The following is a 15,483-nucleotide window of genomic DNA, read 5'->3' on the forward strand; positions in this document are numbered from 1 at the left end:
ACATGAAGTGTGAAAACGCTTAGGTACCCCATTGACGTGCATGTTAGCTTTTGAAACAGTGACCAGGTAAACAACACCGAAGCATCTGTTGCTGTCATAGCTTGTCCATAGACTGCTGAATGTACTGTGGGTGAACTATCCAAGTCCTGGTCTAAAGAGCAAGAGAACTGTTGGTTATTAGCCTATAGGACTAGCTAGGTTTAATCTGTGTCCGGGAAGTCGTCCCTCACTGTTGTAAATCTAACCCATCCACAGTGTCAGTGTTGAGTCTGGTCCTGATTGGTAACACTGGCCAGGGTCGGGGTGCAGCAGGAAACGCCATCCTGGTCAGAGAGGCGTTCTGAGGCGTTCTTCTCTCTGGTTGCCGTGACAACAGAGTGCCAGTGTTGGACCGGGCCAGCTGCTGCTACCGCTACGGGACCAATGTACACCATGGTGCTGTTCACTGGGGGAGACCAGCTAGAGGGGAGACCAGCTAGAGGGGAGACCAGCTAGAGGGGAGACCAGCTGGAGGGGAGACCAGCTGGAGGGGAGACCAGCTAGAGGGGAGACCAGCTAGAGGGGAGACCAGCTAGAGGGGAGACCAGCTAGAGGGGAGACCAGCTAGAGGGGAGACCAGCTGGAGGGGAGACCAGCTAGAGGGGAGACCAGCTAGAGGGGAGACCAGTGGATGACCTACTGAAGGACAGTCAACTGCTACAACTAATCAGTACCTGCAGGGGCAGATATCATGGGAACTTGGAGAGAAACGGACAATGAAAGGTTGACTACTGAGAGAATGATTATCAATGTGTTACTACTAAATTAGAGCTTTGATCCAAGCTTTGGTTAGACTCATTCCTGTAATTTATGTGAGTGTGAATTATAGTCATATGTCATCAAAGGAGAAAATATTAAGCAATACTGTATCATGCATTGTTTTATCTACATTTGTATGCTGATATAAAATTACGTAAAACATAATTATATCAAATGATGGGAAAAAAATTAAATACATAAAAATAAAAAATAAAAAAAATCAGAATTAGGGTGTCATTTTATGACCAAATAAAATGATTTAACAAATGAATGAAAAACAAATCTATACTGTCTCTTCAAACAGTAGATACGTGTTTTACCATGTGGATTTATGAACAGATAGTTATTTCACCACGTACAGATGAATATGGGAAACCCATAAGAATTAGGGGGTATGTCTATCTTTATCTCTTATAGAGCATACTTGGAAATGGGACGATATGTCTGATTCCTCCGATCCGCTAGGTGGCAGCATTGAGAACGTGGACGTCGAACAAAATCACCAGAACCAGTCACTACTTCCCTTGCGCTGTGGATTCATGTGCGTTATTGTTTATCTTTGAATGCAACTGTGTTTATTGCAAACTGGGATTGCAATTATTTCCTGATATAACTGTACTGGCTTCTCAGTAAACCGACTCTGAACACCCATGCCCGCCTCAGATTGTTGCCTTCGTCTCTGCAGGTAGGCTATTTGATGTCTCTTGCAGTAGTAACTAGCTAGCTGATGTTTAGCTAGCTCTGCTCCAGTTGATGTTTAGCTAGCTCTGGTCCAGTGCGTGTAACTCTATTTAGGAGCAACTCGTTGTCTTTGCGCGATTAGACCAGAGCAAGCTGACCAAACGTCATAAATCAGGCAATCAACTGAATAACTACAGTAGCTATAGCTTTCCACAATGCAAGCTATCAAATAAACTTCGCTTTAAGTATCTGTCGAGTTAATTGTCAATATGTAATCAATGCTTTATTCATCCGGAAGTAACTAAGGTGCTGCTTCGTTTTGCACCAACATAATACATTTGGTAGACTTTTTTTAATCTTTAAAAGAGACCTCTCTTGCAGCAAAATGTAGTGTTGAATTTCACAATGAAGATCTATTTATCCTATAATGATTTCATAGATTTTTAGGTTAATGATGTGAAAGGTTTAAAAACCAGTCAGGTGGTCTTTCTCACCAATAATAGTTTGTTTAATATATCTACTTTGGAGAGATAATACTATTGGATTCCTTATTCTTAGTTAATTTGATTGAGTCTAATTTATGTTCTTAAATCTTACGATGTAGGCTTAATTTTCTCAATTCTAGTATTCTTATTTACTTTCTCTCCATTGAATCCATTATTTCTTACAGATGATGACCAGCTCTGTCTTTAAAGGAGAGGACAAGACATCCCCCACATGGTTCCATCCTAGAGCTACAAGACCCTAGAATGATGACCAGCTCTGTCTTTAAAGGAGAGGACAAGACATCCCCCACATGGAACTCCAGCCTAGAGCTACAAGACCCTGAGACATTAGTTTAACAGAACATGTTTCTCTGCCCAGATTGAGACACGGGGTAATGTTCCCCTATGTTATTTCATCAACCATTGCTATAACATGATGTGGTTAGTTGAAACTTAAAATACATATCCAGGTGTTGTGAGATCAGGTCAGGCGTCAGCAACTTCTGAGCAGAGGAACGCTTCTTACATCAACTCAAAATAGAGGGAGGAGATTCACTGCATAGCTATAACCTGAATCATCTCAAAATGGCTGCTATCGTGAGACTCCACAGACTAACGAAGGATCAACTGTCTCTCGCTGCTCAGAAGAACAATAACAAACCAGGCAGAAAACCAACGAAGAAGAAAAGCTCCACCACCACCACCAGAGGAAGGAAACAATCCACAGGAAAAGGAAACAACTCTGCTGACAGTAAAAGTGTTTCTAGCCAGGTATCATCGGCCCCTAAGTGGTGGGGTCGCCCCAAGGGAAGCAAAAACAAACCCAAGATAAGTCTACAACTCTCCAGCGCCATCTTGAGGCCTGACGAGGTAAAACAAGAGGTAGGTTTAAAGTTGTGGCTTTTAAATTAACATTGAATTGAGATCTTGTATCGCATTTGTATCTGTCTGTGTGAATGTTACAGCTATATGTTTACTAGATATCTGTCTGTGTGAATGTTACAGCTATATGTTTACTAGATATCTGTCTGTGTGAATGTTGCAGCTATATGTTTACTAGATATCTGTCTGTGTGAATGTTACAGCTATATGTTTACTAGATATCTGTCTGTGTGAATGTTGCAGCTATATGTTTACTAGATATCTGTCTGTGTGAATGTTGCAGCTATATGTTTACTAGATATCTGTCTGTGTGAATGTTGCAGCTATACACTACCAGTCAAAAGTTTTAGAACACCTACTCATTCAAGGTTTTTCTTTATTTTTACTATTTTATACATTGTAGGAGAATAGTGAAGACATCAAAACTACCTAAATAAACATATGGAATCATGTAGTAACCAAAAGTAACCACAAAGCAAAATATATTTGAGATTCTTCAAGTAGCTACCCTTTGCCTTGATGACAGCTTTGCACACGCTTGGCATTCTCTAAACCAGCTTCATGAGGTAGTCACCCGGAGTGCATTTCAATTAGCAGGTGTGCCTTGTTAAAAGTTACATTTGTGGAATTTCGTTCCTCAATGCATTTGAGCCAATCAGTTTTGTTGTGATACAGAAGACAGCCCTATTTGGTAAAAGACCAAGTTCATATTATGGCAAGAACATCTCAAATAAGCAAAGAGAAACAACAGTCCATTACTTTAAGACATGAAGGTCAGTCAATGTGGAACATTTCAAGAACGTTGAATGTTTCTTCAAGTGCAGTCGCAAAAACCTGAGTTACATCTGCTGCAGAGGATAAGTTCATAAGAGTTACCAGCCTCAAATTGCAGCCCAAATAAATGCTTCAAAGTTCAAGTAACAGTCACATCTCAACATCAACTGTTCAGGGGAGACTGTGTGAATCAGGCCTTCATGGTCAAATTGCTGCAAAGAAACCACTACTAAAGGACACCAACAAGAAGAAGAGACTTGCTTGGACCAAGAAACACGAGCAATGGACATTAGATCGGTGGAAATGTGTCCTTTGGTCTGGAGTCCAAATTTTAGATTTTTGGTTCCAACCGCTGTGTCTTTGTGAGATGCGGTGTGGGTGAACATGTGTATTTCCCACCGTAAAGCCTGGAGGAGGAGGTGTTATGGTGTGTGACACTGTCTGTGATTTATGTAGAATTCAAGGCACACTTACCTAACCAACGTGGCTACCACAGCATTCTGCAGTGATACGCCTTCACATCTGGTTTGCGCTTAGTGGGACTATCATTTGTTTTTCAACAGGACAATGACCCAACACACCTCCAGGCTGTGTAAAGGCTATTTTACCAAGAAGGAGAGTGATGGAGTGCTGACTCAGATGACCTGGCCTTCAAAGTCCTGCGACCTCAACCAATTTGAGATGGTTTGGGATGAGTCGGACCACATAGTGAAGGAAAAGCAGCCAACAAGTGCCTAGCATATGTGGGAACTCCTTCTAGACTATTGGAAAAGAGAATTGAGAGAATGGCAATAGTGTGCAAAGCTGTCAAGGCAAATATTTTGATTTGTTTAACACTTTTTTGGTTACTACATGATTCCATATGTGTTATTTCATAGTGTTGATGTCTTCACTGTTATTATACAATGTAGAAAATAGTAAAAAATAAAGAAAAACCCTTGAAGTAGGTGTTCTAAAAATTTACTGGTAGTGTATGTTTACTATATTACTATTGTTATATATATTACTATATATGTCTGTGTGAATGTTGCAGGTATATCTTTTACTAGATACAGTGCCTTGCGAAAGTATTCGGCCCCCTTGAACTTTGCGACCCTTTGCCACATTTCAGGCTTCAAACATAAAGATATAAAACTGTATTTTTTTTGTGAAGAATCAACAACAAGTGGGACACAATCATGAAGTGGAACGACATTTATTGGATATTTCAAACGTTTTTTAACAAATCAAAAACTGAAAAATTGGGCGTGCAAAATTATTCAGCCCCCTTAAGTTAATACTTTGTAGCGCCACCTTTTGCTGCGATTACAGCTGTAAGTCGCTTGGGGTATGTCTCTATCAGTTTTGCACATCGAGAGACTGAAATTTTTCTCATTCCTCCTTGCAAAACAGCTCGAGCTCAGTGAGGTTGGATGGAGAGCATTTGTGAACAGCAGTTTTCAGTTCTTTCCACAGATTCTCGATTGGATTCAGGTCTGGACTTTGACTTGGCCATTCTAACACCTGGATATGTTTATTTTTGAACCATTCCATTGTAGATTTTGCTTTATGTTTTGGATCATTGTCTTGTTGGAAGACAAATCTCCGTCCCAGTCTCAGGTCTTTTGCAGACTCCATCAGGTTTTCTTCCAGAATGGTCCTGTATTTGGCTCCATCCATCTTCCCATCAATTTTAACCATCTTCCCTGTCCCTGCTGAAGAAAAGCAGGCCCAAACCATGATGCTGCCACCACCATGTTTGACAGTGGGGATGGTGTGTTCAGGGTGTGGCAAACTTTAAACAACACTTTTTATGGATATCTTTAAGAAATGGCTTTCTTCTTGCCACTCTTCCATAAAGGCCAGATTTGTGCAATATACGACTGATTGTTGTCCTATGGACAGAGTCTCCCACCTCAGCTGTAGATCTCTGCAGTTCATCCAGAGTGATCATGGGCCTCTTGGCTGCATCTCTGATCAGTCTTCTCCTTGTATGAGCTGAAAGTTTAGAGGGACGGCCAGGTCTTGGTAGATTTGCAGTGGTCTGATACTCCTTCCATTTCAATATTATCGCTTGCACAGTGCTCCTTGGGATGTTTAAAGCTTGGGAAATCTTTTTGTATCCAAATCCGGCTTTAAACTTCTTCACAACAGTATCTCGGACCTGCCTGGTGTGTTCCTTGTTCTTCATGATGCTCTCTGCGCTTTTAACGGACCTCTGAGACTATTACAGTGCAGGTGCATTTATACGGAGACTTGATTACACACAGGTGGATTGTATTTATCATCATTAGTCATTTAGGTCAACATTGGATCATTCAGAGATCCTCACTGAACTTCTGGAGAGAGTTTGCTGCACTGAAAGTAAAGGGGCTGAATAATTTTGCACGCCCAATTTTTCAGTTTTTGATTTGTTAAAAAAGTTTGAAATATCCAATAAATGTCATTCCACTTCATGATTGTGTCCCACTTGTTGTTGATTCTTCAGTTTTATATCTTTATGTTTGAAGCCTGAAATGTGGCAAAAGGTCGCAAAGTTCAAGGGGGCCGAATACTTTCGCAAGGCACTGCATCTTTATGTATCATACGACCACCACTGAAGTTTTCTCTGTTCTAAACCAGGTGAAACAAGAGATGGACGAGCTGCCTATCGGGACAAGAAGTGATGAACACTGGTTGAACTCTGTGAAGACAGAGAGCTACGACCCAGAGATGGGTAACACCAGGGGACCTACAGAGAGCGACCCCAGGACAGATGCACATCAACTGGGTATCAAGACAGAGGATGCTCCCCTGTACCACCAGGATGGAGGGAGGCGGCTGCGGTCGGCTACCGTTCAGCTGTTCAATCTGGCTGCGTTGCGGTCTGAGCCGGAATGGTGGCCTCGCAACCAGAAGGTCCGCCGGTTCACGTGTCCAGACTGCGGCCAGAAGTTCTTCTCCAAAACCACGCTGGGGTTACACTCCCGGATCCACACCCAGTACCAGCCGTACTCCTGTGAGGTGTGCCATAAAACCTTCTCCCGGAAAGGCGGTCTGGTCGAGCACCGACCAATCCATGAGGTGGAACGCCCCTTCGCCTGCCTCCAGTGCGGCAGAACCTTCAAGTTCAAATCCAACCTGACCCGGCACATGCGGTTCCACAGCGACGCGCGGCCCTACGTCTGCTCCCAGTGCGGCCAAGGCTTCAAGATCTCCGCCCAACTCAAGAGCCACATGATTTCCCACAGCGGGTATAAACCGTACGTGTGCCCGGAGTGTGGCCAGAGTTTCGTCCGTTACATGAGTCTCAAGTATCACCGGCTGAGCCACACCGGCGAGCGCCCGCTGTCCTGCCCGGAGTGTCCCATGACCTTTGCCCGGCCACACACCCTTATGATCCACCGGCGACAGCACACCGGGGAGACGCCGTTCTCTTGCCAGGACTGTGGGAAGAGGTTCAAACAGGGGTGCCAACTGAAAGACCACGTTAGAAGGAAACACACAGGGGAGAAACCATACGAATGCTCAGAGTGTGACAAGTGCTTCGTCACTTCGGCGTCTCGTAAAGTGCACATGGTTGTCCACACAGGAGAGAAGCCGTACAAATGCACAGAGTGCTGTAGGAGCTACAGTCAGAGTGGGGGCCTGAAGAGGCACAGGTGTGAGCAGCAAACCAGGTGAGAGGAACCTCGGGGCTACGCCCCAAATGGCACCCTATTCTCTAACTAGTGCACTGGGGCCCATAGGGCTCTGGTCAAAAGTAGTGCACTATATAGGGACCATAGGGCTCTGGTCAAAAGTAGTGCACTATATAGGGAATAGGGCTCTGGTCAAAAGTAGTGCACTATATAGGGAATAGGGCTCTGGTCAAAAGTAGTGCACTATATAGGGAATAGGGCTCTGGTCAAAAGTAGTGCACTATATAGGGAATAGGGCTTTGGTCAAAAGTAGTGCACTATATAGGGACCATAGGGCTCTGGTCAAAAGTAGTGCACTATATAGGGACCATAGGGCTCTGGTCAAAAGTAGTGCACTATATAGGGAATAGGGCTCTGGTCAAAAGTAGTGCACTATATAGGGAATGGGGTGCCATTTGGGATGTAGACTCAGTGTTCTGAGTGTAGGAACTGGAGTGGATCCTTAAAGCAGTACAATCAGTTATTGAACCCTCAATAGGCTGTTCCATTGGCTGTTCTATCAGTTATTGAACCCTCAATGGGCTGTTCCATTGGCTGTTCTCAGTTATTAAACCCTCAATAGGCTGTTCCATTGGCTGTTCTATCAGTTATTGAACCCTCAATGGGCTGTTCCATTGACTGTTCTATCAGTTATTGAACCCTCAATGGGCTGTTCCATTGACTGTTTTATCAGTTATTGAACCCTCAATAGGCTGTTCCATTGGCTGTTCTATCAGTTATTGAACCCTCAATAGGCTGTTCCATTGGCTGTTCTATCAGTTATTAAACCCTCAATAGGCTGTTCCATTGGCTGTTCTATCAGTTATTGAACCCTCAATGGGCTGTTCCATTGGCTGTTCTATCAGTTATTGAACCCTCAATGGGCTGTTCCATTGGCTGTTCTATCAGTTATTAAACCCTCAATAGGCTGTTCCATTGGCTGTTCTATCAGTTATTAAACCCTCATTGGGCTGTTCCATTGGCTGTTCTATCAGTTATTGAACCCTCAATAGGCTGTTCCATTGACTGTTCTATCAGTTATTGAACCCTCAATGGGCTGTTCCATTGACTGTTCTATCAGTTATTAAACCCCCAATGGGCTGTTCCATTGACTGTTCTATCAGTTATTAAACCCCCAATGGGCTGTTCCATTGACTGTTCTATCAGTTATTGAACCCTCAATGGGCTGTTCCATTGACTGTTCTATCAGTTATTGAACCCTCAATGGGCTGTTCCATTGACTGTTCTATCAGTTATTAAACCCCCAATGGGCTGTTCCATTGACTGTTCTATCAGTTATTAAACCCCCAATGGGCTGTTCCATTGACTGTTCTATCAGTTATTGAACCCTCAATGGGCTGTTCCATTGACTGTTCTATCAGTTATTAAACCCCCAATGGGCTGTTCCATTGACTGTTCTATCAGTTATTAAACCCCCAATGGGCTGTTCCATTGACTGTTCTATCAGTTATTAAACCCCCAATGGGCTGTTCCATTGACTGTTCCATCAGTTATTGAACCCTCAATGGGCTGACCAGTTTTCCCTGTGATGCAGTCCCACTCTCACCTGATGTGTGATGTGAACGTTGCGGGACGGGTTCCCCAGACGCAGATTAAGCCAAGTCCTGGAACTAAAAGCAGGAGAATGAATCTCCAGTGTAATAGGTTTTTATCCTAAGCGCTAGGCTTCATCTGTGGAAACCGGCCCTCCATGTTGTTAAACAGTCTTTGTATTGAAACTTCAAATCACATTTTATTTGTCACATACACATGGTTAGCAGATGTTATTGGTCACATACATGGTTAGCAGATGTTATTGGTCACATACATGGTTAGTAGATGTTAATGGTCACATACACATGGTTAGCAGATGTTATTGGTCAAATACATGGTTAGCAGATGTTATTGGTCACATACACATGGTTAGCAGATGTTATTGGTCACATACACATGGTTAGCAGATGTTATTGGTCACATACACATGGTTAGCAGATGTTATTGGTCACATACACATGGTTAGCAGATGTTATTGGTCACATACACATGGTTAGCAGATGTTATTGGTCACATACACATGGTTAGCAGATGTTATTGGTTACATACACATGGTTAGCAGATGTTACTGGTCACATGGTTAGCAGATGTTAATGGTCACATACACATGGTTAGCAGATGTTAATGGTTACATACACATGGTTAGCAGATGTTATTGGTTACATACACATGGTTAGCAGATGTTACTGGTCACATGGTTAGCAGATGTTATTGGTCACATACACATGGTTAGCAGATGTTAATGGTTACATACACATGGTTAGCAGATGTTAATGGTCACATACACATGGTTAGCAGATGTTAATGGTCACACACATGGTTAGTAGATGTTATTGGTCACATACACATGGTTAGCAGATGTTATTGGTCACATACACATGGTTAGCAGATGTTATTGGTTACATACACATGGTTAGTAGATGTTATTGGTCACATACACATGGTTAGTAGATGTTATTGGTCACATACACATGGTTAGCAGATGTTATTGGTCACATACACATGGTTAGCAGATGTTAATGGTCACATACACATGGTTAGCAGATGTTAATGGTCACATACACATGGTTAGCAGATGTTAATGGTCACATACACATGGTTAGCAGATGTTAATGGTCACATACACATGGTTAGCAGATGTTATTGGTCACATACACATGGTTAGCAGATGTAATTGGTCACATACACATGGTTAGCAGATGTTATTGGTCACATACACATGGTTAGCAGATGTTATTGGTCACATACACATGGTTAGCAGATGTTAATGCGAGTGTAGCAAAATGCTTTGTATAAAAAAACATGCATCTACTATTAATGGCATGGTTGAGACTGAAAGCCTTTTGTTGGAGACGATTCTTACACCTGCATTGCTTGCTGTTTGGGGTTTTAGGCTGGGTTTCTGTACAGCACGTTGAGATATCAGCTGATGTACGAAGGGCTTTATAAATACATTTGATTTGATGATTATCAGGATGTATAGAACAGGTTGTACCATGAGGATGGGTGGAACGGAGTAAATGGAATGGATTCTAACACATGGAAACCGTGTGTGATGATTATCAGGATGTATAGAACAGGTTGTACCATGATGATGGGTGGAACGGAGTAAATGGAATGGATTCTAACACATGGAAACTTTGAAACCGTATGTGATGATTATCAGGATGTATAGAACAGGTTGTACCATGAGGATGGGTGGAACGGAGTAAATGGAATGGATTCTAACACATGGAAATCATGGAAACCGTATGTGATGATTATCAGGATGTATAGAACAGGTTGTACCATGATGATGGGTAGAACGGAGTAAATGGAATGGATTCTAACACATGGAAACCATGGAAACCGTGTGTTTGATGCCGTTCCACCTGTTCCGCTCCAGCCATTACCACAAGCCCGTCCTCCCCAATTAAGGTGCCACCAACCTCCTGTGGTGCCATGCTAATGTCATTTATGCCCAACTGATTTAATAGAACGGATCAATAAACGTGTTGGTGAGTGATAAGGGCTAGTCAGAAAGAGGAGACTGTAAAAGGGCTGGTTTAAACAACACTGACAGGTTCAGGGATGCTCTTTAAGGAATGATGGAGGAGATTACAATGTAACTGAAGAATCACACTGCTTAAAAGGTGAGATCCCTTTTGGCTACTAAACCAGAGCCATGTCTTACGTATCCAGCAGGTTAGTGTGATTAACAGGGTTGGCTGTAGGGAGGATCTATGTGACATTTTGCTTTGACCTTTGACCTTGTAGCCTGACGGGGCAGTTGAAGGGCACTACGGAACACGCCAGCACTGCATGAACTTTGAACTTGAGAGTTGACTAAAAGTAGATGTATGAATCTGCTATGTTCTGAGCAAACTAAAATGGACTACGAATGAATATATATTTTTTTACTTATACTGATTAAGGAGGTATATTAAAGACTTAAAAACAATATGAAATATAACAGGAATCCATTTCAAATTGCTGTAATATTGCTTGCTATAAGTTACATTGGGACAAGATGTCCCATAACATCTGTTCAGTCATTTGGTGACATGTTTTTCTTGACTTTTTTTATTAACTCTCTCAGTAGACGACGACGTATCAAAGTAAACCACACCTGTTTCACTGATGAGGTCATTCCATGGCACTTCCTGTAACCCCGTTGATAATGGCTGACCTTGGCTTCGACCTCAGCTCTTCAGACTGTCTCAGGGAGATATACAAACATTAACAAATTCACACAAATACACACTTGTACAAGTGTGAAATAGGACAAATGGAGGCACCTGCGTACCATACTGTCGAGGTAAATGTTATTAAATATTTGCTTATGTCAGGAGGGAAGGAATTACCGGGAAAATAAAAACTTTTTGATGATGAACAAAAAGGAAGTAATGCTGTAACTCCTGGGCTGTCAGGAGGAGTCATAGTTGATACCAGAATTGTGTCAAATATTCTGACTTAAAAATAAAATAAATGCTTTGAATCAATAGATATAGTAGTGTTAGATTGTATTTCTAATGTTTTGATTTCACCTCTGTTACAATAAAGAAGACTACCACAGTATGGCTGAGGTAATTAGAGGAGACTACCACAGTATGACTGAGGTAATTAGAGGAGACTACCACAGTATGGCTGAGGTAATTAGAGGAGACTACCACAGTATGACTGAGGTAATTAGAGGAGACTACCACAGTATGGCTGAGGTAATTAGAGGAGACTACCACAGTATGGCTGAGGTAATTAGAGGAGACTACCACAGTATGGCTGAGGTAATTAGAGGAGACTACCACAGTATGGCTGAGGTAATTAGAGGAGACTACCACAGTATGGCTGAGGTAATTAGAGGAGACTACCACAGTATGGCTGAGGTAATTAGAGGAGACTACCACAGTATGGCTGAGGTAATTAGAGGAGACTACCACAGTATGGCTGAGGTAATTAGAGGAGACTACCACAGTATGGCTGAGGTAATTAGAGGAGACTACCACAGTATGGCTGAGGTAATTAGAGGAGACTACCACAGTATGGCTGAGGTAATTAGAGGAGACTACCACAGTATGGCTGAGGTAATTAGAGGAGACTACCACAGTATGGCTGAGGTAATTAGAGGAGACTACCACAGTATGGCTGAGGTAATTAGAGGAGACTACCACAGTATGGCTGAGGTAATTAGAGGAGAACAGACCGACTCAGGTAGGTAAGAAGCCACTCAGAATGAGCTTTTCATTTTGTTTTTGGTGTCTTGACTTTTCCTGGTTTCAGGTTCATTAATATCATCACTTATAGGACTCATTTAGATTGTCTGTGATTTTCTCTGGGCAGAAAGCCCTTGGCCTTGTCGTCAAGAGTATCAGAGTTTCACTGACGAGGAGAAGGAACACTGTGAAGTCAATCCAGGAGAGTTTTGGATCACAAAGTTAACCAGAGTGCTGTTAAAGACCTGTTGAAGGGTAAACCTATAATGGCCTGTCTGAAGAGCAGTTCAGACCTTCAGGTGCTCAATGCTAACTGGTGGTGGATCCAATGTCTTCAACATTGAAGTCAAAGGCAACATTGGGGAAGTTAAATGACTGCTTGACAATCTTGATACAGTATCATACCAGAACTGGGGATACCACTACATGGAAGAGGCAGAAAGATCAGAGCTGAAGAGCAACGGAGGAGAGAAGAGGCTGAGAGATCAGAGCTGAAGAGCAACGGAGGAGAGAAGAGGCAGAAAGATCAGAGCTGAAGAGCAACAGAGGAGAGAAGAGGCTGAAAGATCAGAGCTGAAGAGCAACGGAGGAGAGAAGAGGCTGAGAGATCAGAGGAGAGAAGAGGCTGAGAGATCAGAGGAGAGAAGAGGCTGAGAGATCAGAGCTGAAGAGCAACGGAGGAGAGAAGAGGCAGAAAGATCAGAGCTGAAGAGCAATGGAGGAGAGAAGAGGCAGAAAGATCAGAGCTGAAGAGCAACAGAGGAGAGAAGAGGCTGAGAGATCAGAGGAGAGAAGAGGCTGAGAGATCAGAGCTGAAGAGCAACGGAGGAGAGAAGAGGCTGAGAGATCAGAGGAGAGAAGAGGCAGAAAGATCAGAGCTGAAGAGCAACGGAGGAGAGAAGAGGCAGAAAGATCAGAGCTGAAGAGCAACAGAGGAGAGAAGAGGCTGAGAGATCAGAGGAGAGAAGAGGCTGAGAGATCAGAGCTGAAGAGCAACGGAGGAGAGAAGAGGCTGAGAGATCAGAGCTGAAGAGCAACGGAGGAGAGAAGAGGCAGAAAGATCAGAGCTGAAGAGCAACGGAGGAGAGAAGAGGCAGAGAGAGGTGAAGGTGAAGAGCAAAGAAAGACAATATTTTACAACATACATTTTCTGCCTTACAGGAGGCAAAACAAATTCGGACATAAAATATCTAGCACAACTAGCTACATTAAGTTGTCTCTTCAAACAGTAGCTACGTGTATTACTATGTGGTTATGGTTTTAGGTGCAGATCATTCATTTGCAGACAGTATATCCACAGATGAAAAGAGAAAATCCATAAGAATTGGGTCTATAAGAATATCTCTAATAGAGCATATTGTAGTATGGAAATGGGACGAAATGTCTTCATCCGCTCCGCTAGGTGGCAGCACTGAGAACGTGGAGGTCTTGGAACAAAATCAGCAACAGTAGTCACTACTTCCCATGCGCTGTGGATACATGTGGTATTATTTATCTTGGAATGCAACAGTGTTTCTTGCAAACGGGGATTGCAATTATTTATCTGAAATGAAATGTACAGGCTTCTCAGTAAATCGACTCGTACCAGCCATGACCACTGCAGATTGTTGCCTCCGTCCCTGCAGGTGCAGGTGCAGATGTCTGTTGCAGTAGTAGACCAGAGCTAGCTGACCAAGCATCATCGATTAGCTAGCTACTGAATAACTACAGTAGCTTTCGCTTTCCACAATGCAGGCTATCAAATAAACTTCGCTGCAAATATCCAACGGGGGAGTTGATTATCAATATATAATCAATGCGGTATTTATCCAAAAGTAACTTTAGATACGGATTCGTTTTGCACCAACAATGCATTTGATGGACTTTGTTTTATCCTTAAAAAAGACTCTTACAGCAACATGTAATTAGTGTTGTATTTCACCATGAAGTTCTGTTTAACCTAGAGTTATCTTGTGGATTTTTAGTTTAGGGATGTTAAAAGTAATTTTAAAAAAAACGGTCTTAGATACCAATAATTGTTTATTTAAATGCAATATGTAACTTTTTGGGCTACCGACCAAATTCACATAGAAATGTAAGTTATAGATCTGTCATTCTCATTGAAAGCAAGTCTTAGAAGCGGTTGATCTGTTCTATGTGTACTATTTCTATGCTTCCCGTTCTTAAGTTTTGTTTTATGCATCTTTTACTTTCAGTTTTGTACACCAGCTTCAGACAGCTGAAAATACTATTTTGGTTATGGAAAATATATTTAACAGCGGTTTAGGCTACAATGATTCTCTACACTACACATGCTGGTTTTGTCAAACTGAAAGTAGGTGAACTATTCCAACATTATCAACCAGGAAATGGCGGAGGGATTTCTGCATAGGACATCTTTACTATATTAATATATCTACTTTGGAGAGATGATACTATTCGTTTCCATTATTCTTATTCTGGTCAATTCAAAAAAAAAATGTGGGTTGATATGCTTCTTTTCTTACCTTGTAGGCTTAATTTTCTCAATTCTTATTGACTTTCTCTCCATTGTTTCTTACAGATGATCACCAGCTCTGTCTTTAAAGGAGAGGACAATACAAGACATTCCCCACAGGGTTCCATCCTAGAGCTACAAGACCCTAGAATGATGACCAGCTCTGTCTTTAAAGGAGAGGACAAGACATCCCCCACAGGGTTCCATCCTAGAGCTACAAGACCCTAGAATGATGACCAGCTCTCTCTTTAAAGGAGAGGACAAGACATTCCCCACATGGTCCCAGCCTAGAGCTACAAGACCCTAGAATGATGACCAGCTCTCTCTTTAAAGGAGAGGACAAGACATCCCCCACATGGTTTCAGCCTAGAGCTACAAGAGCCTGAGACATTAGTTTAACAGAACAAGTTTCTCTGCCCAGATTGAGACTAGGGGTAATGTTCCCCTGCTCAGATGTTATATTCATCAACCAATGGTTGCCTGCCACACCATCAACGGTGTTATAG

General features: G+C 42.4%; 1 protein-coding gene across 1 annotated transcript; it reads left to right on the forward strand.

Annotated features, from left to right (window-relative positions):
- Positions 1 to 1,284: 1,284 nt before the first annotated feature.
- On the forward strand, positions 1,285 to 15,418 carry LOC110514183 (zinc finger protein 501-like). The gene is made up of 4 exons (XM_036948087.1): positions 1,285 to 1,483; positions 2,150 to 2,846; positions 6,222 to 7,258; positions 15,044 to 15,418. Exons 2-4 carry the CDS (start codon positions 2,550 to 2,552, stop codon positions 15,045 to 15,047), a joined length of 1,338 nt encoding a protein of 445 aa, XP_036803982.1. The 5' UTR covers positions 1,285 to 1,483; positions 2,150 to 2,549; the 3' UTR covers positions 15,048 to 15,418.
- The last annotated feature ends 65 nt before the right edge of the window (positions 15,419 to 15,483 follow it).

This window comes from Oncorhynchus mykiss, chromosome 17 (genome assembly GCF_013265735.2).
Source record: "Oncorhynchus mykiss isolate Arlee chromosome 17, USDA_OmykA_1.1, whole genome shotgun sequence".
In the NCBI taxonomy this organism is placed as follows: domain Eukaryota; kingdom Metazoa; phylum Chordata; class Actinopteri; order Salmoniformes; family Salmonidae; genus Oncorhynchus; species Oncorhynchus mykiss.